General features: G+C 54.2%; 2 protein-coding genes and 2 long non-coding RNA genes across 7 annotated transcripts; 2 read left to right on the plus strand and 2 right to left on the minus strand.

Moving 5' to 3' along the window:
* The first annotated feature begins 395 nt into the window (after positions 1-395).
* UFD1 (ubiquitin recognition factor in ER associated degradation 1) lies at positions 396-20137 on the plus strand. 2 transcript variants are annotated; one of them, XM_060121807.1, is made up of 12 exons: positions 484-638; positions 3161-3293; positions 3660-3692; positions 6338-6459; positions 8819-8949; positions 10920-10992; positions 14209-14277; positions 15010-15075; positions 15352-15399; positions 16009-16097; positions 16820-16901; positions 19177-20137. In XM_060121807.1, exons 1-12 carry the CDS (start codon positions 636-638, stop codon positions 19249-19251), a joined length of 924 nt encoding a protein of 307 aa, XP_059977790.1. In that variant the 5' UTR covers positions 484-635; the 3' UTR covers positions 19252-20137. The 2 variants fall into 2 exon arrangements, 1 of the variants encoding a protein (XP_059977790.1); XR_009534883.1 differs by lacking the exon at positions 16009-16097 and having other exon boundaries at positions 396-638.
* Positions 12028-15494, minus strand: LOC132504430 (uncharacterized). The gene is made up of 3 exons (XR_009534887.1): positions 14739-15494; positions 14398-14631; positions 12028-12558 (listed from the first exon to the last, which is right to left on the minus strand). It is a non-coding gene; the product is annotated as an uncharacterized LOC132504430 (long non-coding RNA).
* Positions 15592-22094, minus strand: LOC132504429 (uncharacterized). Of its 2 annotated transcripts, none has more exons than XR_009534884.1 (4): positions 21375-22094; positions 18963-19224; positions 18371-18576; positions 15592-15742 (listed from the first exon to the last, which is right to left on the minus strand). It is a non-coding gene; the product is annotated as an uncharacterized LOC132504429 (long non-coding RNA). The 2 variants fall into 2 exon arrangements; XR_009534886.1 differs by lacking the exon at positions 21375-22094 and adding an exon at positions 21236-21374.
* C14H22orf39 (chromosome 14 C22orf39 homolog) lies at positions 21631-26204 on the plus strand. 2 transcript variants are annotated; one of them, XM_060121809.1, is made up of 3 exons: positions 21631-21767; positions 21887-22054; positions 24153-26204. In XM_060121809.1, exons 1-3 carry the CDS (start codon positions 21639-21641, stop codon positions 24276-24278), a joined length of 423 nt encoding a protein of 140 aa, XP_059977792.1. In that variant the 5' UTR covers positions 21631-21638; the 3' UTR covers positions 24279-26204. The 2 variants fall into 2 exon arrangements, with proteins under 2 accessions (XP_059977792.1, XP_059977791.1); XM_060121808.1 differs by having other exon boundaries at positions 21887-22204; positions 24153-24290.
* Positions 26205-27195: the final 991 nt, after the last annotated feature.

Genomic DNA, 27195 nt, shown 5'->3' on the forward strand with positions numbered 1-27195 from the left:
CGGGCCGGACGCACTCGCGGTTGCGCAATTCAACTCTGACTCCGTTTACTCAGACAACCTACGCTCGGCGGACATCTTTACTTTGGGAAGAGAAGAATACTCCCCCCAACTGGGACCTGTAGGGAAAAGAAACCTTCTCGCCACAAATTAAATTCATGTATACGTCAGACAAGGGCGTCAGTTTAGGATTTCAATGGGCTCTCGACCTAGTTCGAGAGAGGAAGTGTGGCTTACTTCCGCCCGAGTCCTCGATGGCCGCAGCAGAGGCCGGAAGGTCTGCGTGCCTTCTGGGTAGTGTAGGCAGTAAGGGGAGTGGGCCGCACCAAATTCGTCAGGAGGGGGACACTATCAAACTGTAATTTAAAGTAATCACGTAAGGTGCTCTAGAGTGCACACGTTAGGAAGGGGTATCTGAGCGCTTACTCTCCGGGAATTTTGGACCCTCGCGCCTTTGCCTGGCTTGCTTTCGCAGCGGCCTGCGCTCGCGCTCCCCCCGGAAGTGCAGGACCGGACTTCCGGTGGGCTCTGGGCGTCCGCGCGAGGCGGCGGCGGCGGCGGCTGCTGTGAGGAGGCGGTGGCGGCTCCCACCGTAACGTTCCCTGACGAAGCGCATCTGCGAGGCGGAGGCGTCCACCATGGTGAGCGGCCGGGCGGGCAGGGCGGGCAGGGCGGGCCGGGGCCGGGGTCGGGGCCGGGCGGACGGACGTGGCGGCCGCGGAGGTGCCGAGTCACCGGCCTGAGCCCGCCGCCGCTCGGGACTGAACGCAGTCTTGCTTGTGTAGACCCTAGATGGCTTCTCGCGAACAAGCCCCGGATCGGCTGGGGGGTTGTAGCGGGAAGGGGAGAGCTCATGGGCCAGTCCCGCGAGCTCGGTCCTGCCGGCCTGCGGCCCCGCCCCGCCGCCCTGGGCACCGCGGCCCCGAGACCCCTCATCCTTTGGGCCCCGGCGGCGCCCCCGGAGGGAGGGAGGTGGCCGCCGCGTCGGCGCGAGAACCACGAGGTTTAGGGAGGCGCGTAGTGTAGGCCACGAACGCGGGCAGTGGGGACTTGAAGCCGGGTATGCCTGCAGAGCTGTGTCAGCACCGCGCCGGGCGCTGCCGGTGTCACGGGTTTATCGCATGCGAGTTTATCCTTAGTGTGTCGGTGTCGGGTCCTCTCTCTCTCCTCAGGGTTAGCCACCTAACAGCTGAACACCAGCCGTGCGCCGGGCAGTGTGCTGGCGCCGGGGCTGTAGAGGGAAGTGGGACCGGGGCGGGAGGTTAGGTCCGTCGGTGGATGCGGGGCAGGTTGGCACCCGGTGTTCAGTACTTTGTGTCCATTTCCCTCTTTCGTGTTGCAAAGAGAAGACAGGGCTTAGATGGGGGGGGGGGATGTAGTGAGGAGGCCCCTACTCCTCTCCCTTCTTTTCGTCCAGAACGATGCTTCTGGCCAAGATTTTGTCGAACAGAATTCTGGTTAAAAGGAGAGGCACGGGTGTGAAAACAACTTTGCTGGCGCTCCAGGGAGTGGAGAACCATTGGAGAGTTTAAGCAGGAGCTGCATCTGCATCTGTGGAAGACAGCTGGCTCAGCTTGCTGATTTTGGAATTGCTAGTAAACTGTCTCATCAGTACCTGATTTTTCCTCTACTTAGTGTACAGTTAGAATCAAGTCAGGAAATACTCGTCTGTTTAAACGTTTTTTAGCTTGTAAAAAAACATGTACCATAAATTTACCATTTATAAGTGTACAGTTTAGTGGTGTTAAGTATATTCACGTTGTTGTGTAATGGATGTCCAGAACTTTTTGGTCTTGAAAAACTGAAACTCTCTTCCCATTAAACAATTCCCCCTCCCCCTAGCCCCTGGCAACCACCATACTTTTTGTCTCTGAACTTGACTAGTTACTCTAAGTACCTCATATAAGTGGAATCCCACAGTGTTTGTTCTTCTGTGTCTGTCTTATTTCACTGAGCATTATGTCGTGAGTTATTATTCCACTGAGTTCATCACCGTTGTAGCATGTGTTGGAATTTCCTTCCTTTTTAGGGCTGAACAATATTTCATTGTATGGATGGACATTTTCTTTATTCACTCATTTGGTGATGGGCATTTGGGTAGTTTCCAACTCTTGACTATTGTGAAGAGCGCTGCTGTAAACCTGGGTGTACAAATATACCTTCAAGACCCTACTTCCAATTCTTTTGGGTATATATTCTATTGTGCAATTTTATATCCTTTCTTTTTGACACATCACAGTAGTTGCAGTGCTTTGGGAAGACCCTAGATTGTTGGCAGCATGTGTTCTGAGCCTCATCATAACCTACAACGTAAGAGCTGGGATCTTACTTTTGTGATAGCACCATGTCTAGGCTTTACTTATGAAAGGCATGGAGGGAGTGCTGTGGTGTGGCGCCACGTGAGAGCACTTTGGAGGGGTGCCAGCCCTGGCCCTGGGCAGAGCAGGGAAGGTTCCCAGAGCAAGGAAAGGGTGGTCCTGGAAGCCAGGGGGAGGGGGAGGGGTGCAGACCTGTGCACCTGCTCTTATCACTGTTCCCTGTTTTCTGCCTGCTCCCTCTCCTGGCTTCAGGTCTCTGCAGAGAAGTGCTTCCTGACCACCCACTTAAAACAGCGTTCCCAGGAGCTCTCTTGTGCTCAGAATACTGACACACAGATGGTTTTCTGTTCTTGTTTCCCTTGTCTTGAATGTCAGCTCTGCCGGGGGGCAGAGGTTGTAGCTCTTTTGTTGGTGATGTTTACTTGGTGCTTGGAGACCAGAACCTGGCAGATAGTGGCACTCCTAAACAGGGTGAGGAGAGGAAAAGTGGTCCAGGCCGAGGGAGCAGCCCGGCAGGGTCGTGGCCGTCATAGGAGACCTGGGGGACGGGAGACCTGGGGGATGGGGGGCGGGGGGTGAAAGAGGTGAAGGACAGGCTTGCTGGGGGCAGTTTTATACTTTAGTAAGATGCACTGTCTGAATATGGTGGGGAAGAGGTTGCCGGGACAGACTGGACGCGCCAGCTGGCAGAAGCCGTTGTGAGGTGCGTCCTGCTCCCAGGAGGTGCTCACCGGGTGCAGGTTTGTCTTGCTCTTGAGCGTTGACACCCTGACCCACTCTAGCTGTTGACAGAAGAAACGTGCCTTCGTTCTGTGTTAACTGCAGCATCTCTTCCCTCCTTTCAGTTCTCCTTCAACATGTTTGACCACCCGATTCCCCGGGTCTTCCAGAACCGCTTCTCCACGCAGTACCGCTGCTTCTCCGTGTCCATGCTCGCGGGGCCTAATGACAGGTCAGATGTGGAGAAAGGAGGGAAGAGTATGTGCTGTTTTTATTTTGAATCGTAACCTTTCCTGCCCTAGGCCTGCAGTGCTCATAGTCCTTGGCAGCTCTCATTTTGCATGTGTGACGGAGGCTAGTTACCGTCAAGATGTCGTCAAGGTGTCCTGGCTAAGGGGTGCGGGGAGGGGTCCTAATTATGATTAGATTTATGGCTGATAGCCATTTGGTTTCACCAAATAAATTATAGCTAGTAAAACTTGTTGTGAACAATCATGAAATTCCGGCTGCCTCACAGGTATCGTTTAATACTTTCATTAAGCTATAACAGGAAGTGCACTTTGACTTTTGTTCTATTGTTTTAATTTTTCATTTCTTAATATCTCCTAAATGTTCTTTCCACAGTAATTATGCCACCCTCAGCCCTCGACCAACTCAGTAAGTACTTTCTACCTGACTTGAGAACAGAGGTGATGTGAACGTGGGCGCTGGGACCAGGCACAGACCCCTCGCCGCCCAGGCAGAGGCATCTTTCGGCGAGGCTGGTTGGGAATTGTCCCTGGAGGGTGCTAGCTGGGCTGGGAGGCCGGGGCCAGTGGGCGCTCGGCTCTGGGTCCACTCCTCTGGCACCCACACCCCACCCCGGGTCCTATTAGGACTAAAGGAAGGTGTGAGCACTGGTGCTCTTCACGCTGATGGGGCAGCCGATGTCCTTGGCTGCACGCACTAAATTTTCCCCTAAAGGATGGTGGCGGCCCCCAAGAGGACGCCGCGTGCAGGTCTTTCATCTCCCCAAGCCTCTTGCCTCAGCTACAGCCGCAGTTCTAACCCCTCTTCCCCAGGAGCTGCTCCCCTTGCCCCGTCCTGCCTCTTACCAGGAGCAAGAAAGGCCCAGGGTTGGGAGATTGGCCATGTTTTTCCCCCTTTCCCCAACTCCCCCCTCCCATGGGAGCAGCTCGGAGACCTCACACCCCTGGCCCCACTCCACCCGGACTAGGATGCCCCAACCATGGGCACAGTCATTGCCTTTTGAGACTGGGGGGTCTTTTTGGTGTGGGTTCTGAGGCAGGAGATGTGGTGGCTTCTGGGCCGGGAGGGTCCACGCTCTGTGTCGGGTGCACATTGGGCAGCTCGGTAAGGGCCAGGTGCCAGCTCTGGTGTGGCTCCAGCTTGGGCTCTGCACCTTGCCCAGCCTGACTCCAGGCTAGTGACTGGGCCTTTCTGGACCTTGGTGTCCTCACCTTTAAATGGGGGCATGACGCCATCTGTGGGGACTGCTCTGCGGCAGGAGTGCCTCCTGGATGGTACCTGTGGTGTGTGTGTAAACAGCCAGGGCCCTGTGGCACCAGGCAGGGGCAGGAGGTGGCCCTTAGCCAGCAGGGCCTAACTGACGGCAGCAGTGGCTGCACCCGCAGAGGGAGGCCTTTAGCTCTGCCAGAGGGTGGGTAGAGCGGGGGGCACAGCCCTCAGGCAGGCCCCTGTCGTCCCCTCTGTCGTCCCAGAGCGGGGAGCAGGGCCCTGAGAGTCTGCCTTATGTGTGGAGCTGACCCAGGACTAAGACCAGGTGTGTTGGCATGTGGGTATGAGAGGAGACTGGGGGATTGGGACAGTGGGGCTTAGTTCAGTGCTGTGCAGACCTCGTAAGTCATGGAAGGAGCTGTCCAGATGAGATCTCACGGGGAGTCCTGGTTTGTAAAAAGGGTCGCTGCTCAGGGCGGAGGAGGTGAGGGTGTGTGGAAGACTCGGACTCCCCAAGGCACTTCTCTAAATCAAAAAAATGCAGTTTGAAAACTACTGGACTGAGGAACATGGGGGTCTCTTCCAATGGCAAGAATCTCGGACCCTTGGTTGGAGCCTGATCAATCCATTCACCCTGACCCACCTCAGTCCACTCCACGGCTCCACAGCCGGGAGGTGCCCTGGTGACGGAGGGCCTGGCGTCCAGGCCCTTGGCCACCACTGCCAGTATTCCAGTCGCCCTTGGTGATGGGGGGACAGCCTCCCACCCAGACTCATTATTCAATTTGCTTCTCCAAATTTTTCAGGAGATCCCAAATGGAGTCTACCGTACCTCCTGCCACTAAGTCAACTTTTGTTGCCACGTTTGCCTAAATCTACAGGCTAAAGTTGGTCTCAGTGGTCAAGCCCCAGACCTGGGCCAGCGGCCTAGGTTGACCCCCAGCATGGCCATTCCTGGGCTGTGTGACCCTGGGGCACGTTGCCAGACCTGTGTGCCTTAGTCCCCCATAGATAAAGGGGCGAGGACAGTACCCACCTCACTGTCCCGTGAAGGCTGAGCAAGGGCCTGGCACAAGGCAACACGGTCCTGTCGGTCTGTCCCGGACCGCTCCCCCAGGTTACTGACTCTCCTGGGTCCTCCTGCCTTGCAGCGCCAGCCCCTCCTTTCTGCACCCCCTGCACTCCTGAGTCATCAGGCCTCCAACCCCACACATGGCCCCCACCTCAGGACCCCTGGTGGGAGGGGACACACTGGATCCCTGCTGCAAACCCACACTGCTGACCGGTCCTGCCCTGCCTGCTCCCCCCAGCTGCTCACACACCCGGTCCCTGTGCCCAGTCTCGCCTGGTTGCCAGCAGTTCCTGAACCAGCCTGGCTCCCCTCCCTCTATGCCTTTGCTTGGGCTGCTTTCTCTGCCTGGACTTCCTCCCCTGGGGGACATCCCCCAGCATCTATCCTGGCTGCGCTGCCTCCGGCCCCACCCTTCCCCGGCATGAGCATCTGGGCATGCTCTGGTCTTCTAACTGGAAACCTCTGAAGGAGGGATTTTGCCCAGCACCTGGTTGGCACTTAAACTGTTCGTGAATAAACAAACATGTCACTTTTTAAAAGTGGGATTTCCGACATTCAAAAGTATAAGCTGGTGCTGCGTTCCTGACTCAGCGAATGTTCCTGAGGTCTGGCAGGAGTGCGGGGTCTGCTGGGTGGTTAGACACCCAGGGGCTCAGTACCACGTAGGTCCCAGTGCCTGCTTGGGGAGGGAGGCACTTCCCCGGGGAGGGTCTGGGGACAGGGTTTCTCTCCCTGGAAGAAGCCGAGCCTCATGCCTCGCTCTTCGTTTCAGGCCGACTTAACATCACCTACCCCATGCTGTTCAAACTGACCAACAAGAACTCGGACCGCATGACACACTGTGGCGTGCTGGAGTTTGTGGCTGACGAGGGCATCTGCTACCTCCCGCACTGGGTGAGTGGCCCCTGGCTGCCACGTGGGGTGGCAGGGACACCCTCCGCCTGTGCACAGTCCTGCCCCCGCAGCAGAGGGACGCGCCTCACCGCAAACATCACATGCTGCTGTGGACACGGTGCGCCCGGAGCTGGGGATGGCTGCTCACCTAGTGGCCTGGAACCCACAGCCGTGCTGTTCTTAACTGCCATTTTCTGTGTCAGGCTTTTTTTAAAACAATGGAGCAGGAGTATTTTTCATGTGGTCTTGAGTACAGAGTTTTAGATTTTTATAAGTTTTCTCATCCCTTTAGTAGTTTGTCTGCCCAGTTCTGTCACTGTGTGTGTGTGTGTATGTGTGTGTGTGCGTGTGTGTGTGTAGACACTTGTCTGTACCTGAGTCTGTCTAAAGCACTCAGCCTCATTGCCATGGGAATGAAGGCTCTCTGCACTTAGGCTGGTCCGATGCCATCCATGTCCAGAGGCAGGCGCGCCTGCACTGTAGGGTGGGGCCTGCAGCAGCCGGAAGTCTGCGGGGGCGGGGCTGGGGGGGCCCGGGCCCCACCACCCCCAGTGTGAGGGCCCCACGGCTACCCTGCTCCATCCTGGGCCTGGGCGTGTCCCTTTGACCTTAAGCACTGTCTTCTGTGACAGCTGGCCACAGTCAGTGTTGTAGGTGCTTCGAAGGTGCCTGAGGGCCCTTGTCTTTATAAGGTCTTATGCGGAAACCCAGTGTTCTAGACCGTGTAGGGAGGAGGGTCTCCAGGCAAAGGCTGGCTTGGCTCTTTCCTTCCCTCCCCCCTCAGCCCAGCCCCCACTCTCACAGCTCTGGCACGCTCAGCATTGGGAAACCCACAGAGGGGACTTTGTGTCCTTTTCTTCATACTCATTTATGTCGGGGTGCTCAGAGACCCCTCAGTCTGCGGGCGGAGTTGGGAACGCACCCCAAAGCCTCCCTGCCGCTAGGGAGATGCTCTGAAGAGCATCCCACCTCTCCTGCACAGCCAAGGGTCCCCGCCGCAGCAATGGCTAACCTTCTAAAGGAGTGGCCTTAACTCATATTTTGAGATTAAATATGAATAGAAGTTTGGAGGTTCCTCCTCTCCTGCAGTGGTGACCTTGCCCTTGCCCATTTCCCCTGGGCCATTGCCCCTCCTGAGCCTGGGTCCTTCCTGAGTGCTAAGCCCAGCTGGTGTCCTGTGCTGCTTCCTTGACCACAGGGGAACTCTTAGTCACTCCTCAAAGCCCAGACCCAACCCGGTTCCCTGCTCACGTGCCCGCACCTCGCGTCACAGGCACCAGGCCTTGTCCCACTATCTGTGGAGCGCCATGGGTGGCTGAAGTGTTGGGCAGTGTAAGCTTCCCCAGGCCCCTCTGTGGCCCGTCCTTAGTGAAAGAGAAGGGGGGACACTGTTCCTGTAAGGCTTTTCCTCCAACCTGCAGATTTGGAGTTTGGCTGGACCCGTGTCCAGGCTCTCAGACCACTTTGGGCCAGAAAGCTAATTGGATCCTTTTGCCTGGAAACATCCCATCCCCGGGGAAGCCTCTGTAGGTAGCATGGAGCTGCCTGCCATCCTCTTCCTGGGCTGGCCTTGCAGCTCTTGCCAGGAGTGGGTGGTGCCTGGGATTTCCCAGCTGCTGCTGCAGAGCCGGCTCAAGGGTCTCCTGACCCCAGTGAGTGTTTGAGCAGGTGCTTTCTTTCTGTCAGCTGAGTGGCAGGCTCCATCCCACCCAGAGCTCCAGGCAGCCCTGGTGGATGGGCAGAGAGCAGGCGCTGGTGGACAGACGAGGTCAGCTATGACCTGAAAGCTGTGGAACCTGGGTGGGTGCGTGGAGCTCCCCATGTGGCCCTTGCTAGCTGTGTACGTTTGAAGCTTTTTTTAAGAAGGTTTGAAATAAGAAAAGCAAAAAAACATTCCAGGATGCGCAGGGGTGCTTATTTCTCGGATCCCGAGCTTCAGGTCCTTGCTAGGTCCTGGCTCCCTGTGCCCCAGGACCTTGGGCCCATGTTTGTCTCTCTGTCTCATTTCTCATCTGACCTCTACCTGATAGGGTGGCTCCACAGATGCCCAAGGCCTAGGCTGGAGCAGACACCCAAGGCCTAGGCTGTGGGCTGTCCCTGGCAAGGCCAGCCTGCCTGGGGCTGTCATCCTCCCGCCTCCAGTGTAGCCCAGCTGGCCCTGGGGCCTTGGGAGTCAGGTGAAGTTGCGGGAGTGGGGGTGGGGGGAGGTGTCCCTGTGGAAATGCTCCGGCCCTGGGAGGCCAAAAGCTGGCGGATGAGCTCGCACCTGGCACCCTTCCAGCGAGTGGTTTCTTCAGGCGTTCCCACTGTGGTGGCCCTGGCCGCACCCCTACTGCCTCCTGTCTTCTTCCCCTTCCAGATGATGCAGAACCTGCTGCTGGAGGAGGGGGGCCTGGTTCAGGTAGAGAGCGTCAACCTGCAGGTAGCCACGTACTCCAAGTTCCAGCCCCAGAGCCCCGACTTCCTGGACATCACCAACCCCAAGGCTGTGTATCCTTCTGAAGTGGAACGTGTTCCTCTGAGCTGGGGAGGGCTGTGCCAGCTGGTGGCGGGCGACAGTGAGCCCTTGGTTGGGTCTGTGCCTGCTTTGGGGACCACACACTTGTCGTGATTGACATTGTGACATGAGAACAATGGTGTGGGGCCAGCCCGTCTACATGGTTCAGGGGCCTTATGAGCATGCTGAGCGCTCTCTGGACGCTTCCCGGAGGGCAGGTGGAGCCCTTCCTCTGGGTGGCCGATGACGCTGGCAAAAAGCCCAGTGTGTTCTGGTCGGAGGGCAGCTCGTCTGCCTCTCAGCTCCCCTGTGCTCAGGCATGGGGAGCCCTGTCTTAGTACGTTTTCTGTCTCTCAGCAGAGGAAAGCAAAGGCATCAGGTCTTAGTGATTTTTTGTGTGTTCTCTGAACGTAAGCCAGCCGTGTGTGTGGTCACTCCACCTATTTATTGTTAAAAAGGCATGCTTGTAAAAAACTCAGTTGAACAACACAGATTGTTTAAAAAAAAAAAAGCTACTTCCACCCTCCCCACCTGCACCCTGTCCCCAGCCAGAGCCAGGAGCACGCTGCTGCTGCTGGCCATGTCCCAGATGCCACTTGGCTGTGTGGAGGCCTCCGCTGGCCGTGTCTGTGGACGGGCATGTCAAGCCCCCTGTGTTGGGCATACAGGGTACTGGGCGCTCTGCTCACAGCAGGTGTGGACAGTGCCCATGCCCGGGACTGGGGCCTGCCGGCCTCTGCACTGCAGCCCCTTGTATGTTCTCCGGTATGGAGTCCTTTTGCTTGTGCTGGAACACACACTACCATGTTGCTTTCAGAGACAGTGTCTCTTGGCACAGTTACTCGTGACTGCAGAGAAAGGGTGCCCCTTCCATGGGACGCGGTGTGCCAGGCTCTGCTCAAGGTCTGAGTCCAGGCAGTGCAGAGCTGGCTCCGCCCTCGGGCCCTGGGGGCCACGTCCAGCAGCTCAGCGTCACCAGGAGGAGTCGAGGGAAGGGCACCCCTGCAGCTGGCATTGCACACAGGGGGGCAAAGAGGGCGTGTACCCCAGACTCTTCATGAAGCTGCTAGCAACCAGGGAGGCCGTTTGACAAAGAGAAGTGAACGTAGACACGGGCTCCTCTGCCCTCAGCCTCTCACCCAGGTGTACTGCGTCTCAGTGGCACATCTGGAGCCATGTTTTGTGTTTGACCTTTGTATTTAAAACAATTCTGTAAATTGACGAGGATGACATGATTAAAATATTCCATTTGATTGGGCATTATTCCCTTGCCTGGGCATTTGGGTTACTCAATTTTTAAGAATTTATTATTATTTACTATTATAAAAAGGGCTTACAGGCTACTTTTTCTTTAAAATTTTTATTATTAAATATTTTTATTTGAAACATATCACTAAATATGGTTATCACCCAAAAGATAGAAACAACAAAAGTGTAAATGAAAACATCTTTGCTTTCGGGGGACTTTTGAGGGGACTTATCTGTTTTTCAATTTTTTTTTCCCCGTGCTCCCATAGGATTTTTAAAATCAACTTGTTGAGGTGTAATTTACATGCAGTAAAATGTACACTTGAGCGAGTTTGACAGATGCATCCCCTGTGTATTCAGAGCTTGGCTGTCCTCCCAGAAGGGCCTTTGTGCCCCTTTAGGCCCATCCTCAGCCAACCCTCAGCCCCAACAGCCTCGGCTGCCTCCCACCTCAGAAATCTGCCTTTCTCGGGGTTTGGCGGGGGTCTCACTGCTCTGTGGCTGGTTCTTCCCCAGAGTGAGGTTCACCCCATTACCGTGTGTTAGAGCTGCTTCCTTCTCGTTGCTGAGTAATGGCCACGTGTCTTTGAGCCCCAGCTGGGCACACGTCTGTCCGTTACACATTGTGACCCAATCCTCTAAATGCCTTGTGGAAACTTGTTTCAGATTTGAGGGCTCCATCTTGCTATGTTGCCTTGACAGTGTGTGTCTGCAGGTTAGAAAACGCATTGAGAAACTTTGCGTGTCTGACCACCGGGGATGTGATTGCCATCAACTACAATGAGAAGGTGAGTGTCTTAGCCTTTCAGATGCCGGGGCCCTCACAGCTGTGAACAGGAGACTATGCGCTCTCTCTCACACACAGGATCAGACGCCAGTTACTCCCCGGTGTCATGTAGGGATCCATCGTGTTCTCTGACAGTTTCCTTCTGTTTGAAGCATCCGATACTAAGAATCCTACTGTTCAATTTTGTGGATTTTGAAACACACTTTTATATTTTTTTGTAAACTAATAATCTTGTTCCCTTTACCTTCGTGGGGACGTTTTAGGTATTGTCTAACTTAGCTGAATACGTTAAACTTTTTTTTTTTTTTTTTTTTTTTTTTTGGCTGCATTGGGTCTTCATTGCTAGGCGCAGGCTTTCTCTAGTTGCGGCGAGCAGGGGCTACTCTTCGTTGCGGTGTGCTTGCTGCTCATTGTGGTAGCTTCTCTTGTTGCAGAGCATGGGCTTAGTTGCTCCGCGGCATGTGGGATCTTCCTGGATCAGGGCTCAAACTCGTATCCCCTGCATTGACAGGCAGATTCTTAACCTCTGTGCCACAGGGAATCCCAAGCTTTCTTGATTAATTACAGGCAGCCTTAATGTCATTGTTCTTAAAATATTAAGGCAGTAAAAAATGCTGAAACAAAAATTGATGATGAAAGATATCGTTGACCTTTTTGCACTGAAAGGGAAGGTGAGTTACTCAGGTATACATAGAATTGAAATGCACGTCTGGGCTTCTGCTTTTGGAAGTACGGAAGACTAGACGCTCTGAAGGGCCCTTCTGAGAAGACTCAGCAGGCGTGTGCAGAGGGCAAATGACCACATCAGTGCATGGTGGAAGGTCTGGATCAAGGCATCCACATGAAACTGGGGCCCTTAAAGGGGCCAAAATAGATGCAGAGGTGGGTGCTGTCCTCATCCCAGGCTTTCTGAAAACAGCACCCCCAGTTTCGTTGAGCCCTCAGGGTTGCTATAGATTGAACCAGCAAACAGGAACTCCTTATAAGACCACCAGACACCCAAAGCAAAGACAGCAAAAGCAGATTTAGGCCTTTAAGAAATCACAATTGGGACCTTCAGGTGCAAAGATAAAATAACTATGTAAAAAATGTTCAAAAAAATTTTTTAATGGAATCATAAAATTTAGCAAGCAGCAAAAGTCTATCCAAAATATCCAGGATTATTTGAAAAGCAGTCAGAGGGTTAAACAACAGCCAACAAAGGATTAGCGAAGGGGAAGTTGAATCTGCAGGAGTGACTTAGGTGTCTGCACAGAGAAGCACGGCAGCAACGTGAGCAGCTGAGGTTTGGGAGATCCTGAGAAAACCAAACGTGCCCAGTGAAAACCCCAGTGGGAGAGAACGGAGGGCGGAACTACTGTGAAGAGATGAGTGGAGTTGTTCCAGAACTGGCCTACAGCTCACGCTTACAGGGAGTTTAGTGTCCACCAGGCCGGGTAGTTACAGGTGCCGAGCACCAGACGTGGAGAGATGAGCAGAGGAGATCCAGCACTTAGAGAAGAACAGCACATGGCAGGCCTGTCAATAGCAAACGTTGCCTCCCCACGCGGCAGAGGAGCTCCAGAGGCTGCAAGAAAGTAACTGTCATCAAACCTTCTTTAAAGAATAGGGTAGGGCTTCCCTGGTGGCGCAGTGGTTGAGAGTCCGCCTGCCGATGCAGAGGACGCGGGTTCCTGCCCCGGTCCGGGAAGATCCCACATGCCGCGGAGCGGCTAGGCCCGTGAACCATGGCCGCTGAGCCTGCGCGTCCGGGGCCTATGCTCCACAACGGGAGAGGCCACAACAGTGAGAGGCCCGCGTACCGCAAAAAAAAAAAAAAAGAATAGGGTAAAATCAAAATGTATTCAGATAAAATCTGAGAGAATTTATTTACCAGTGAAACTTCACAAGCATGTGCTTTAGGAATAAGCATTAGCCTAGAAGGAAAGAGTAAGGTGTGGGAAGAACCAATAAACCAGCAAATGTGAGGTAAATTGTGGTAAACATTGCCATTTAAATCCATAACAGTGTTTAATAAATGCAGTTTAAAAGATGGCACCTGAAACACTGGAAAAGAATAAGTCTTGAGGGTTATTTAGAATTCAGGTGTTCTCTACACTTCAATAAAGGTAAATCAGTAAAAATACATGTTGAATGTGTAAAAGTTTAAGATTACTGTTTTAGATACAGAATGACAACACCTAGTATACCATAAATATCACAAAAGTCCTTAGCCTTAACTACGTGCAACATAGCCTAGTATTTCTACTGTACTGTGTTCCAGTATTTTTCTTTACTAGTTCTGGTTGCAGCGTAGTTGGTTTTATGACTCACTAGTTAGCTGCGACCTGCAGTTTGAAAACACGCTGACTGGTAAAGGTGACCACATGCCCAGGAGCCACAGACACGGATGTTCATGCCGCCTTGTCCGTGGCAGCAGAACCACTGGAGGCAGCCTGTGTTGTGTGGAGAGGTGGTGGGGCATCCACACAGCGACAAACATTCATTTCTATTAGTCACTAGTGAGTAAACGTAAAGCCAGACGGGGGACATCAAGCCTTCTCACTGTATTTGGGGGACCATCTCCCTCATATTCAGTTTTTTCAATGGTGGGACTGTCCTGACCATTCATTATAAAAGCAAGACATACTCTAGGTAGAGAGAAAGAACCTAAAACAATGCAGGAAAAAGTCCATTCTGCCACCTTTAGTTCCTATTCTTTTGACTTTGTGTGTGTTTTACATGCATGAGATCATCCTCGACACACAGCAGCATAACTGGTTTTCAGCATCTTTTCCTGAATGCTGGCTGCCTGGGATCCCACGTGAATACACCCCACTCATGTAGCCATTCTAGTGATGGGCGTCTTCGGCCTATGCTGCCATGAGCAGTGCTGGAGCAGGCGTTCTTAGAGCACTTTCTCTTTCAGTATTTAGCTAGTTATTTACTTAGGGTTAATTCTTAGAAGTGAACCTTCCTGGGGTAAACACTGAATCTTTTGCAATTTGCTGCATAACTGCCTTGTCTGATTTGAGTCGCTTATGAGAGGTGGTCAGCTAAGTGACAGGCATCAAGGCAGCCACCCACAGCGGCTTTTCCACAGCAAGAGGTGTGGCTGGGGAGGGTATCGTGGAGGTGAATGACGTGTGTGTGCAGGAGCTGGGTAGGGGGCTGCAGCGACACATGTGATGGATGGGCCCAGTGCTGCCACAAAACTGACTGATTTCTCTCTCCCCAGATCTATGAGCTGCGGGTGATGGAGACTAAGCCTGACAGGGCTGTGTCCATCATCGAGTGTGACATGAACGTGAGTGGCCGCGGGAGGAAGGGCGGCTGGGGGCCCTGGGCAGGTGTCATGCAACCCCTGGGATTCTTTGGGGGAATGGGGAGGAAGATGGTGCCGGAACATTGTGAGGAGGCCGCTGACCTTGTGATTGGTGGCAGGGTTGCTGCTGGTTCTGAGATGGCTAGATCCATCAGCATCTCAGCCCTGCGAGGGGCTGAGTCTTCTTGGAGGCTGAGGAAGGTTGCTCAGCTCCGAGTAGTGGGCACAACAGCCCAGCGTGCTGGGTCTTCAGGGAAGGATGCCCAGCAGAAGGGTTCCGTTCTGTCTGGGTCTGTTTAGAGGAGTGGTTGCCGGGGTCCAGGGCAGTGAGGTTGCCTGGAGGGAGAGGGTGTGGTTATGAAAGGGCAGCAGGAGGGGTCCCTGTGGTAATTGAAACTGCTCAGGATCTTGACCCGGGGGTTGGGGGGAGGGGGTGCACTGACCTGCAGTGATGACAAATTGTGAGAACAAAACACAAACCCGCGTGTGCGTGTAAACTGGGGACGTCTGGACGAGGGCTGGGTTGTCTTTGCCGATGTTCTGCTGTGATTTTGTAAAACGTGACCATTGGGGAAATGGGCATACTGTACAAGGCCCCTTCTGTATCGGCTCCAACAACTGCACGTGGACCCACAGTTGTCCCAACTTAGAACAGAAAAGCCACGGAGGCTGAGTGTGGCCTTGTCTCATCGTGCTTTCTTCTTGGGGACACAGGTGGACTTCGATGCTCCACTGGGCTACAAGGAGCCGGAGAGACAAGCCCAGCATGAGGAGGCAGCCGTAAGTCGCTCCTCCGCGTCCCTCCCGAGCTCTGCATAGCTCCCCACCGCTGGTATTGGTCTTTGGAGCGCATCCCAGTGTCTTGGCCTCCTGGTGGTGTTTGGCCTCCACTGGTACCGAGGCAGCCACGTTCTGCTTCCCTCCCAGCCCTGCTCCCGGGGCCCAGTGTGTACCAGCTGTGTTGGGGTGCGGGCACAGCAGGAGCAGTGAGGGAGCCCAAGGGAAGAGCTGGGGGCCCCACTGAGAAGCTCATCCCCATTTTTCTGTCCCTTCCAGGAAGGTGAAGCTGACCACAGCAGCTATGCTGGGGAGCTGGGCTTCCGCGTGAGTGCCGCCATGCAACTGTCTGTTCTCCTGCCATGTCTGTGACACCCTGGGAACCTCAGCTGGGAGCAGGCCTGGGGGACCCCGCACGCGTGTACCCGGCGTCTTCTCAGTTTCCAAACCCTTTTCCATCCACTTTCTTCTGGATCCTCCCAACAACTGCCAGGCAGCCCCAACTTCTTTTAAAAATTTATAGCCTACCGGAGAGCTGAACTAGTACAACAGACACGTATACTCTTCACGTAGATTCACCAGATGTGATCACTCTTGCTTTCTCTCTAAGCCGTGTCCTGCACTGTTGGAAAGTCAGTTGCATGTTGACGCTCCGGCACTGCTGTCCTCCCTGGAAACGGAGAGGGGCCGGTGGGCATGGCTCAACCTACTGCCGGGAGGCAGGTCTGCAGAGCTGAGCCGTGGGCCCAGCTGGACCTGTCACCCCTCCTTGGCAGCTGGCGTCCGGGGGTTGAGGCAGGTGGAGGCACCGTCCTTGGGCCAGGAAGCTCCCCTCAGCTCCCAGCAGCCCCCAGAGGGCATGGGTGCTGCAGTCCCGAGGTGGTTCTCTCCTACCCTTGGGGCTTAGCTCATGGCCCCCCCTGCCTGCTTGTCTAGGCCTTCTCCGGCTCCGGGAATAGACTGGATGGGAAGAAGAAGGGTGTAGAGCCCAGCCCCTCCCCAATCAAGCCCGGAGACATCAAGAGGTGGGTCTGCCCTGGCTCTGCTCCACCCGACCCAGGCCCCACAGTGGGGCAGCCTCACTCAGCTCTGTGGGGGTGTGGGTGCCCCGCCGCCCTCCTCGGTGGGCTGGAACACAGCGTGGCAGAAGTGCATCGGTGCCCCCCCATCATCGCCAGGCTTCTCCCCAAGACCCCCGCAGTCCAGCCCCACCGGCCCCTGATTGGATCTCTCTCCTACTTCTGACCTTTCTGGTTCCGACTTAGTAATATGCCCATTTTCCTCCTTTGTGACTTCAAATAACTGATCCACTTCCCTCAGGAGGCAGGAGCTGCCTCACTTAGTTGTATTTCTATTGTTTGGTCCAGGGACTCTCAGCAGAGTCCCTCCTCTGGTGGCCTGCATGGTTGTGGCAGGGATGAGATCTGTCCCCTGTTGACCATATGAGAGCACACGGAGAATGCCAGAAACGGGTTTGCACGCAGCATCTTAGGGAGTGAAGTGAGTTCAGTGCATGTGTAGCCCTTGCAGGGGGGCATGTGAGGCTGGAGGACACAGATGGTAGACCCTGAGCCTGCAGACCCTGCCCCAGCTGCCTTCTGTTCCCTCCTGGGGGGGTGCTAGGGGGCACCCGTGGGCTGGCCTGAGGCTGGGGGGTGGTGGGTACAGCCACGGACCAGATGGTCACAAATGGATTTTAGTCCCTTCTCGTGACACTAACATTTCTTCTGCTCTGTCTTCTTTATAGAGGAATTCCCAACTATGAATTTAAACTTGGTAAGATCACGTTCATCAGAAATTCACGTCCACTGGTCAAAAAGGTTGAAGAGGTGAGTATGTTTCATGGGTCATGACAAGTTTCATTGGCTACTGGTGACTGAGGAGAGTCTTTCCATTCTGAATGAGGGTGTTTCTGTCATATTTTTCTCTGTTCTGGGGCCCCTCCTCTCCCCAGTGGTCCAACTGTCGAGACTGTGAGGGCTCTGGTGTCCCCTTGCGGCAGTGACCAGCAAGGTTTCAGCTCCCTGAGCCCTTGCCGGGTGTCAGGCCCCAGGCCACGTGCTCTATACTGAAATATTTAATCCCCAGGACAGTTTCCTGGGACAGCTGCTGTGATTGTTTGCATTTCCCAGGAGTGAGCCTGAGAGTGCATGAAGGTCAGGGGCAGAGCTCCTGACCACTGCACGGCCATCTCAGTGCCTCCGCACTCCAGAAACGGCCTCCTGCGGCCCGGGGGGCAGGGAGGGGAGCTTCCGTCTTGTGGGCACTTCTCCCAGGTGCTGGAAACTTGCTCGAAAGACCCGGCACAGCCTGCCATTAGACCGCCCAGTCATGGGAGATCAGAGACACCAGAGGGGCAGAAACCACCAGGGAAATAATTGCTCCAAACGGAGGGGCCCACGCCCCGTTGGCAGGTCAGAAGGGGCCACTGAGCATCCAGCGCAGTGGATGGAAACAACTCCAAATTGGGGCAAAGGAAAGACGCTAAAGTCTCCAGGAGGTGGAGATTCTACCACGGGTCACGAATGGCACCATCTTAGCCAGACACAAGCCAGGACATAGTGGAGCAGGGTCCTCAGAATTCTTTGCCCAATTATATGAGCTGAATTGTGTCCCCCAAATTCCTGTGTTGAAGCCCTAACCCCAGCACCTCAAAATGTAATTGTATTTGGAGATAAGGCCTTTACAGAAGTGTGTTAAAAGGAGGGCACTAAGATGGGCCACGTTCCCCTCTGAGGAGACGTGGACACAGAGGAAAGGCCTGAGGACACAGCGAGAAGGCAGCCCCTGCAGGCCCCGGAGAGGGGCCTCAGGAGAGACCACACTGCCGGCACCTGGATCTCTGGCTCCGAGCCTCCAGGCTGTGAGGAGGTGAATGTCTCCCCAGGCCCCCAGCTTGTGATTTGTTCTGGTGGTCCCAGCAATCTAACACCAACCACCCTGTCAGTGAGCCGTATTAGAGGAGAGGTAGGTATTCTCAGTCCCTGAAGATCTCTTCATGCACCCTTTCTCAGGAAGCTACTGAAGACATACCCACTGAATTGAAGGAATAAGAAGTAAGAAAATCCAAAAAAAAAAGTCAGAAAGCCTTAGACCCAGGAAGCAGGGCATCCCCACAGCAATGTGCAGCCCTGGGGCAGCAGCCCATCCAGGTGGGACAGACCGAAGTTCCCAGAAGACGCACCTTCCTCAAGTGGGTGAAGTGTTCACAAGAGAAAAAGCAGGCTCCGGTGTTGACAGCAGGACAGACGGAGGGCCCTGAAGGAAGGGAAGGCTGCCTGGCTCAGCCACAACTCACCTTTGCGTGGTCGCCACCATGTGAACCTTGTATGGGCCCCACTGCAAACACCAGCTGCATTAGGCGGTGGGCCGGGTGTTTGGGGAGGGTGTGCTGGGGAGCTCAGGATCCTCTTCCACAGACAACGCTTCCCCTGACTAGCAGCAAAGCTCGTGGAAAGATGCCTGGTGTTTTCGAGGGTTCAGAAAAAAGAAGCCGTCTTTCTGCTGGTGGGAGGATAGTTTGGTAGAGTGAGAGCTGCTAAGTCACCATTTTAAAAAGCCTCAAAAATAAGAGCAGCCTTCTAACGAGGAGTTCAACCTCTAGGGAAAATCAAAGTTGTGTGTAGAGACATTCAGCTGCCTGCCAGGGCAGCTTGAATACTGCAGACTTGGAAGTAACAGCTGATGGCAGAACTGCCTGTCCACGGAATGGAATTAGAGGGAACGAGAGCAGCGCACTGCCTTGAGATTGGGGAATTAAGTAGGAAAATAGTTTATGTAAGCATATACAGAACAGTGACTGGAAATGTTCTTTGGCGTGGTTTTTCTTTTAGGGGGTGTATTTTTTACATTGAAAATGTAATACCTTTGCAAAAGGATATATACTCAACCTGAGAAAAAAGGCTATGGTAGACAGAGTTGTGATTCCATGGTTTTGTTTTCAATTCAGTAGATTATAACTTGCATTTCTATTTCAAAGACATTTCTTATTGTGAATGTGAGAGTAAGGAAAATGGGCAGATGGTACATGAGTCAACAGAATAAAGCATTTCTTATTAAACTTCCTAGGAGTTTCTGAAAATGGTATTTTCTCTTCACACTCAGGATGACGCTGGAGGCAGATTCGTCGCTTTCTCTGGAGAAGGACAGTCTCTGCGTAAAAAGGGAAGAAAGCCATAGGTTGGGACCATTGGCTGATTGGAAAATAAAATAATTGCAACATGCTGGCTTTTAGTTACTGGCTCTGACAGGGACACTCTGTCACTTTAGGTCTGTTTAGAGTTACCTAAGAATTACCAGGTTTCACCTGCAAGTGGACAGCAGGACAGCAGTTTGTGTGCGTGATTTGGGGAAAGAGGAGGCCGTCTCTGAGATCCCTTACTCACGCTCCTTGCTTTCAGCCCTCGGGGCATGCCCACAGCCTCAGCTGGAGCAGAGTTCCCTGATTCCCGCTAAAAACCAGTGAAGGGATTGAATTGCTCTAAGTTGTGGTGGTCTTTCTCTTTTTTTCATTTATCTTTTCTTTCTCCAGGTCATAGCTTAGCTGTTGCCTTTGACCTGGAAAAAAGTGGTTTAAACAGATAAGTGCTCTATAAATAGTGGTCATCCCATTACTCTGGCTGCAATTTAAGTATTTGAGGAAGGGTGTTTCCATTTTTATTTTACATATTGATTTTTCCCCCCAAGAAACCATTCCTCAGAAGGAAAACTCGACCTGAAAGCATTTCTAACTTTGATTTCATTTGGAAATAACTGGCTCCTTAATGAATCTGTTCTACTGTAAAACAACTTTGTGGTGAAGCACAAATGTGATTATTAGAATAAATGAAAGCTAAAGATACGTTCTTTCTCCTTTCCTACCCCCCACTCCCAGTTTTAATGTATTAAATTTTCCAAAGTTCTGCTGGCCTGTCTTTATTTTTTTTACTAGTATTAATTTAGTTTCAGGTCTTCAATTTCTATAATATGAGCTCTTTCGACATGTTAATTCAATTATTTTCCTCTCTTTGAAAACAATTCTAAATCAAGAATTTCAAATAAAAACAGGCAGTGACTAAAACCTGAATTGCTTCTAAGTGTTTGATTAGGTTCCAACATGGATTGACAGTTGGGCAGGAGGAAGGCCTGCTGGCAGGGGCCCCTCGTTCCACCCTGCCCTTAGGAAAGCACTCCTCTGGGGGCTTCTGGGGAGCGTAGGGAGAAACGAGGCTCTCTGACCCCTGGGGTGGGGGTGGTCGGGCCCAGCAGGGGCTCCCCTTGTTCCTGTTGTAGGCCAAGGGGTCCATCTCTGGACAGGGCTCCCCTCAACACTCAGGAGGTGATCCCCTGCAAGACGCCAGCCCAGGGTTCACCCACATGTCCTCAGAGAATGAGCATCAAAGGTCATCATGATGACCAGGGCTGGGCCCTGTGGCCCAAACCCACACCCATGGCAATGGAAGTGGTTCTGGAAGGCATGGGCACTCTGTAACCTACCTGGCCCTCCACTTCAGGAGGCTTGGTCGCTGACAGAAGTAGAGTAGACACCCTCCTTGGTGGGTGGGCAGCCTTGTTTGCGGATCACATTGGCTACCACATCATTCAATTACATGATGAATGTTATGTAGTGTGCTGGCCCTTGGTTTCTGTCTTCCCTGAGCCACACCCACAGTGTATACAAGGAAAGCACTCCCTGCTTGGGCCAGGGGTGGACCCTGTTGGTGGGTCTTCTGGTGACACGGTAGGGTGCCACTTGTAGGCCTGTACCCTGGCCTGCATCCTTCCTCTCAGGCAGCATTTTCTCCAAGCTTGGTCTGTGACCCAGCGTGGCAGGACTCCTAGTGAAACTGCAGCTGTCTGGCTTGACCCGGACTCACTCCTAGGGGGCCCAGCACCCGCCTTGCAGGGGCCCCCGGGCCAGTGGCTAGGCTGGCGGCAGTTGGAGAACCACTGCAGGGGTGTCGTAGGGCGGTCCTGCGGGCCCACCAGCCTCCTCCCCTTCGCTGTCATTGCCTCGTGCGCATCGCCCCATGGAGAAACGATGTCTCCCTGCCTTAGTACAGCCTCGACCCTAACGCGACCTCCGGACGCCCACCCTTAGGTCCTGCTGTCCCCCGGGCCATACAGCCTCCGCGCCTCTGGCCAGCCTGCGCTGTGCCCGCGCCCGTGGGCCCCCGCTTCCTACCTGGGAGTCACTCCGCCCTCGAGGGGACACAGGCGGGACAAATGCAGCCGTAGGACTGGAGTGGCGACACTGACTCCGGTGCGTGCTGACGAAATGAACCGATCTTTGAGATTATGAAAATAAAGCTGCTGGAACGAACCTGCCCGAGCCGCGTGGTTCCGTCAGAAACGGCCACTGGACGTGAATGTGCAGCCGAGCGACCGCCGGCTCGAGGGGACGCCGAAGTCACCTCCGCCGCGTGGCTAGCCGGGCCTGGTGACCCTGGGGGCATGCCCGGCCCACACCGGCCTCGGCTCCGCCCCAGCCTCCAGGCCCCGCCCACACAGGCCTCCAGGCCCCGCCCTCCCTCGACTGTTATTGGCTGCCAACCCGGACGTCCTGTTCAGTGGCGCGTCTCAAGGAGATGGGCGAGGAGTTAGTGGTGAGATCTCGGGGCTCATTAGTCCCTCCGCCCATCAGTCACGCGGCGGTCCGCGGGCTCAGGAGGCGGGTTAGGCAGTCCCGGGACATGGCGGAAGGTGGAGGCTGGCAGGTAAGTGCGGTGGGACCAGGGGACCCGCGGGGCCAGGTCGGGAGGACGGAGACCGGGTCCGTACGTGCGGGACGGGCTGGCGCTCACCGGGTCCCCAGCTCACTCCCCCGTCCCCGCAGCCGCCGCGCCCGTGCGAGGCCTACCGCGCCGAGTGGGAGCTCTGCAGCAGCGCCGGCCACTTCCTCCGCCACTATTACGTCCACGGCGAGCGGCCGGCCTGTGGGCAGTGGCGGCGCGACCTGGACAGCTGCCGCGAGTGGGAGGAGCGCCGCAGCGCCGAGGCCCAGGTGACCCGACCCGGCGTGCCGAGCCCTGGAAGACCAGGAACCAGCCCGGGGGCTCGAGACGCTGGGAGAAGGGGGCGGGCCTTAAAAAAGGGGTTCAGTTCCAGCCTCCACGTGTACTGGGGAGCGTGCTTTGATTTATATCCTTAAAAGGTCAGTCTGGCTGCCACGCTGAGAGAGGATATGGTGGAGGTGCTAGAGACCAGTAAGGAGGGGGTTGTGATCCATACATTCAGCAGACACCACTTGGGACGCTCTTGGGGATCCAGGAGTGATGAGAACACAGCCCCTGTCCTCCCGACTCCTACATCGTAGTCTAGGATACTGCAGTGGCCTGGAGCTGATGGGGGTGTGGGTGTGGGTGGGGGGCATGGAGCGAAGCTGTGAAGGCGCAGTGCTCACGGAGCGTGCGGGGGAGGGAGCCAGCAGGACTGCCAAGTGTAAAAGAAAATGACAAGTCCGAGATCAGTGGAAAACAGGAGAGGTAGTTTGCAGCCTATATGGCAAGAGATTAATAACCTTTGTACATATATATATATATATATATCTTTTAAAGATAGCTGTCACATATCTGTAAGAAAAATGGGAATTATTTCAGAGTAGAAAAGTAGGCAAAGGGCACACAGAAGGAAAAGAAAAGAAAACCAAATAGCCTGATATATATTTAAAATGACAGTAACTGGTTACTGCCCAGCGGAATGTCCATAGGGGTTTGGAGAGTCAGGGCACCTGGGCAGTGTTTGTGGAATGTCAGGTTTTCTGATTATCTAAATGTCAAATGCATACCTTTTGATCCCACAGTTTTACTCCTGGAAGTTTATCCTAGGGAGGTAATTGGGTAACAACTGAAAATTCAAAATGTCCATTGTGTCACCATTTGTAATAGTGCAAAGACCAAAAGTGACCTAAAGTCCAGTAATAGACATTTGACCAGATAACGTCTTCCCCACCACGGAGAAGTACACAGCCATTAAAAAAATAGATAGTAACCTATCCCCCTGTGGAAAGGTGCTCGCAGTATGTCACTTAATGAGAAAAGCAGGACGTGCACCAGCAAGGAGAAGATTATTCCTTCTTTAGGGAAATGGGTGATAGCCCTGAAATGCGGGCCTCAGATGGGATTGGGGAAGCTGTGAACTTCACCCTGGGAGGGAGGTCTGCAGGGCTTTCATATTTACTTTGCATTTCTGATCGCTTTTTTTTTTTTTTTTTTTTTTTTTTTTTGCGGTACGTGGGCCTCTCACTGTTGGGGCCTCTCCCGTTGCGGAGCACAGGCTCCGGACGCGCAGGCCCAGCGGCCATGGCTCACGGGCCCAGCCGCTCCGCCGCATGCGGGATCTTCCCGGACCAGGGCACGAACCCGTGTCCCCTGCATTGGCAGGCAGACTCTCAACCACTGCGCCACCAGGGAAGCCCTCTGATCGCTTTTTAACAAGAACAATACATTCCATTTGAGACAATAGAGCTTAAGCGAAAACAGATGGAAGAGGTGAAATTCTAAGTGTAAAGTGGCCAGCATAGCACCTGGCACCCCCTCAGGCCTCGTCATGGTTGTGACCTGCTGCCCTGGGTTTACTGGCTGGGGTGGTGGCACCCACTGTCGTGTGTGTGTGTGTGTGTGTGTGTGTGTGTGTGCGCGTGCGTGTGTGTGTGCGTGTGTGTGTGTGTGTGTGTCTGTGTGTGTGTGTCTGTGTGTGTCTGTGTGTCTGTGTGTGTCTGTGTGTGTGTGTGTCTGTGTCTGTCCGTGTCTGTCTGCCTGTCTCTGGCCTCTTCCCTCCTCTGGCCACTCTTACAGGCTCATCTCTCCTCCTGGCTCAGCCCCCAGCCCCTCTTATCTGGTGAATCTGATTAGGTCAACCGAAGGCATCAAGCCCTGGGGCCCAGGAGAATTAAAAATATCCTCAAAATGGTCATCTGCACAGGTTTTTCACAGTAGCTTGGAGAATGATCTAGATGTGTGTGTAGTAACCACCCCCACCCCACCCCACCCTGCACTCACCAGGGCTTGCTGGGCTGCGTTTGTCATGTGTGTGGGTGGGCACCGAGAGGAGGGAGGTACAGGGCACCTGTGAGGCCACAGGTGACCGGGTCTCCTTTGCAGCGGTCCCTACGTGAGAGCGAGCAGGCGAGAGTCCGGGCTGCACGGAAGCACGGCCTGGTGTGGGCCCCCAGGCAGAGCCCCCCTGCAGACTGGCACCTCCCTCTGCCCCAGGACAACGACCGGTGACAGGCCCAAATAGTCCAGAAGGTCCCTGGGAGCTTCCGCCTGGCGTGGGACACAGAGTCCCCATCTCCAGCCTCGCCTGCCCCACCACACTCAGAGCCAGTTCACTCAGCGTGCAGCTCCAGGAAGCCAGGCATCCCTGCGTGTCCCTGTGGGCGGCCAACGGGCAGGCCAAGGGACAGCAGCAAGGAGAGGCCGTCCCAAGGGCTGGGCACCTCAGCTGAACACTCGAGGGGCAGCCCGGATCCGTGTGGATGCGCAGGTGGCCCTGTATGGCCCTGGTCTGGTGATGGCCACGCAGTACTGGCCGCAGGTGCCCTCCCACCGCGGGCACTTCCTCTGCTCCTCTGTAGGCGCGGGCGGCGTCACCTCCTCGGGCCACGGCTCCAGGACACACACCTTGTGTAAAGAGGGATCCTAGACTCTTGGCTGAAGACACCCAAGCCCAACACATGGAATTTTGGTCTTCTTCCCTCAGAATTTCCCCTGGTCGTTTTTTGAAAATGTGGAATATATCAAAAGACATTTCGCAGGTTTGATTCCAAACAGAAGCTGAAAATTAAATCCACAGTTTAATTTTGAAAGAGTTAGATTTATAACCTGACGTTGTGCTGGCCAGTATTAGAGTTTTGTATGCTTACACTCTTGTAGATGTTTTTAAAATATATGTATTTGAACCAACGGGAACACTAGTTCTTCAGAGGTCTCTTTATTATGGGTGAAACGATTTAGCATCTGTGCCGTGTAGCAGGCCCCAGCATGTGGTGCTGAGGGTCAGGCCTGCGGGATCTCAGTGCCTCCCTCACGATCTGGCCAGAGGTGGTGGTTCAACATCATTTTACTTATTCTTGGGGGCAAAATAATCCATCACTTCAGAAGGGCACACATTAAGAGAGTAAAATCTCCCATCATGTGTGTTTGCTCTTGTGTGCCCCAAGTGTCCTTTGTGACTGTGTACCTGTGAGTGGTGGGGTGCGCACAAAGGACTCCCACAGCAGAGGTGAGTATAAGGAAGACCCAGGGTCCCCCCGTCGCAGCGGGGAGCCCTGGTGTGTCTGAGGCAACCAGCGTCCGTCCACCGTGGCTGCGTTCACGGGCATTTCTGGCCGAGGAGGAGGAGGGAGGCTGCTACAGCTCCACCTGTGTCCTCCTTTCTCTGAAACCTAGGCAGGGAGGCCATCAGCCGCTCCTGGTGGAGCCGCTCTCCTACTGCTGCTGGGTTAGGGCCTTGGGTGCCTGTGGCCAGGTGCTGGCTCCATTAGGAGTCCCACAACTTCTTGGATGCTGAGCGAGCTCCACTGCAGATGATCGTCACCCTGGAAAATGTTCCTCTGTCCACCCATGTCCACCCCTCATGTCTGCTCACCCTGGGACCACAGGCTTGAAACAGACAAGTGGCCTCAGTCCCGTTGAGTTCAGGAGACAGACATGAACATTCAAACATCAGCTGTGAAGAAAATGACAGTGACAAGGCAGAGCATCATCTTTCAAACTTTGGGGATAGAGCCCACAATGATAAGCAGTTTGCATTGTGACCTGGTGCATCCTGTTACATGGCGCGCTGTCACTGAGCTGGGCTTCGCGGAGCAGCACCTGCCCCCACCCTGTGAGATACTGCTGCTGGGCCTGGCTCCATTACATGACGCCGTGAAAGGACGTAATTATAGGGATGCGGACAATTATGGGGCAGCATCCTGTAGTGCAGGACTGCAGGGGTGGCTGTGCTGTGACACGTGGACACACAGATGAGCACAGCCACATCTGGGAGCCTGGACCTACTCTGGCTGCAGTCTATCTCGGTGCTGGCATGACTGGCCCTGTAAGATGTGACACTGAGGGGAGCCGGAGGAACCACACACAGCACCTCCCTGTTGATTTCCAGCCTCTTGTCAATCTATGATTACTTCCAAATAAAAGGTTAAAACAAAACAGCTGCCCATGACCCACTGACTTGATCATACAACCTCGTGGATGAAATCTATAAGTTGGGAGGTGGGGGAGGCTCAGGGTCCGAGGCTAGACCTGGAGGAGGAGGCTGGAGGCTTTAGGCAGAGAAAGGGCCATATGCTGATGAGGTGGGGACGGGGTGTGATTTTCCAGGGTTGGGTAGCCAGGGCTCTCTAGGAAAATAGATAATCTGAATTCTTACTCAGGTGGAGTGTTCCGCTGGTTTGTTTGCACTAAGGTGGTGAAGAACCAAAGCCTTTCTGAGGTGGTGATGCAAGGGGTACAAGTGGACCTCTGCCTACACTGCACCCTGTTAGGCTGCATTATGTACCCCCAGCTCCTCTGGGGAAGGTCTAACCCCCTGGCGCTCTGAGTGAGACTATTTGAAGATGGATCTTTAAAGAGGTGCTTAATGTGAAATGGGGTTGTGTGGGTGGGCCCTAATCCAATGACTAGTGTCCTTATAAGAAATCAGGACACAGACACACAGAGGGATGATCACGTGGGTGCGCGAGATGGCTGTCTACACGCCAAGGAGAGAGGCCTTGGGAGAAACCAGCCCAGCCGACACCTGGATCTTGGACATCCAGCCTCTGGAACTGAGAGAAATAAATGTGAGTTGTTTCAGCTCCTTGGTCTGTGGTGTTTTGTTCTGGTGCCAGAGCTCACTCATATACTCCCTGCTCCAGACTAACAGCAGCCTCTGCCCGGCCAGGCGTCATACCCTCCTGGAGGACACATGGCCTCACGCAGTGGGGTCCCTGCCACTCGACACTCTTCTCAGCCTCCCCCATACCCCCCAGCTTGAAACCCAGAGCCAGCCCTGCCTCTCCTCCAGGTGCAGGCAACACACAGCACAGCTGCATGTCCTTCACCTCCGTTCCTGGGGTCACTTTGTGCCTCTTGCTGGTGGCGTCTGCCCCACACAGTTGGAATCCTCCTTTTCACTGGAGGGCAGTGGTCAATGTTTTGG

This window comes from Lagenorhynchus albirostris, chromosome 14 (assembly GCF_949774975.1).
Source record: "Lagenorhynchus albirostris chromosome 14, mLagAlb1.1, whole genome shotgun sequence".
NCBI lineage: Eukaryota > Metazoa > Chordata > Mammalia > Artiodactyla > Delphinidae > Lagenorhynchus > Lagenorhynchus albirostris.

Excerpts from the sequence above, each read along its gene's own strand:
- UFD1 (XM_060121807.1), top strand. Across the intron at positions 3,693-6,337 it reads CTCAGCCCTCGACCAACTCA|GCCGACTTAACATCACCTAC; the intron begins GTAAGTACTTTC and ends TCTTCGTTTCAG. Across the intron at positions 15,400-16,008 it reads CTGGGGAGCTGGGCTTCCGC|GCCTTCTCCGGCTCCGGGAA; the intron begins GTGAGTGCCGCC and ends CTGCTTGTCTAG.
- C14H22orf39 (XM_060121808.1), top strand. The coding sequence starts at position 21,639 with ATGGGCGAGGAGTTAGTGGTGAGATCTCGGGGCTCATTAGTCCCTCCG. Across the intron at positions 21,768-21,886 it reads CGGAAGGTGGAGGCTGGCAG|CCGCCGCGCCCGTGCGAGGC; the intron begins GTAAGTGCGGTG and ends CCGTCCCCGCAG.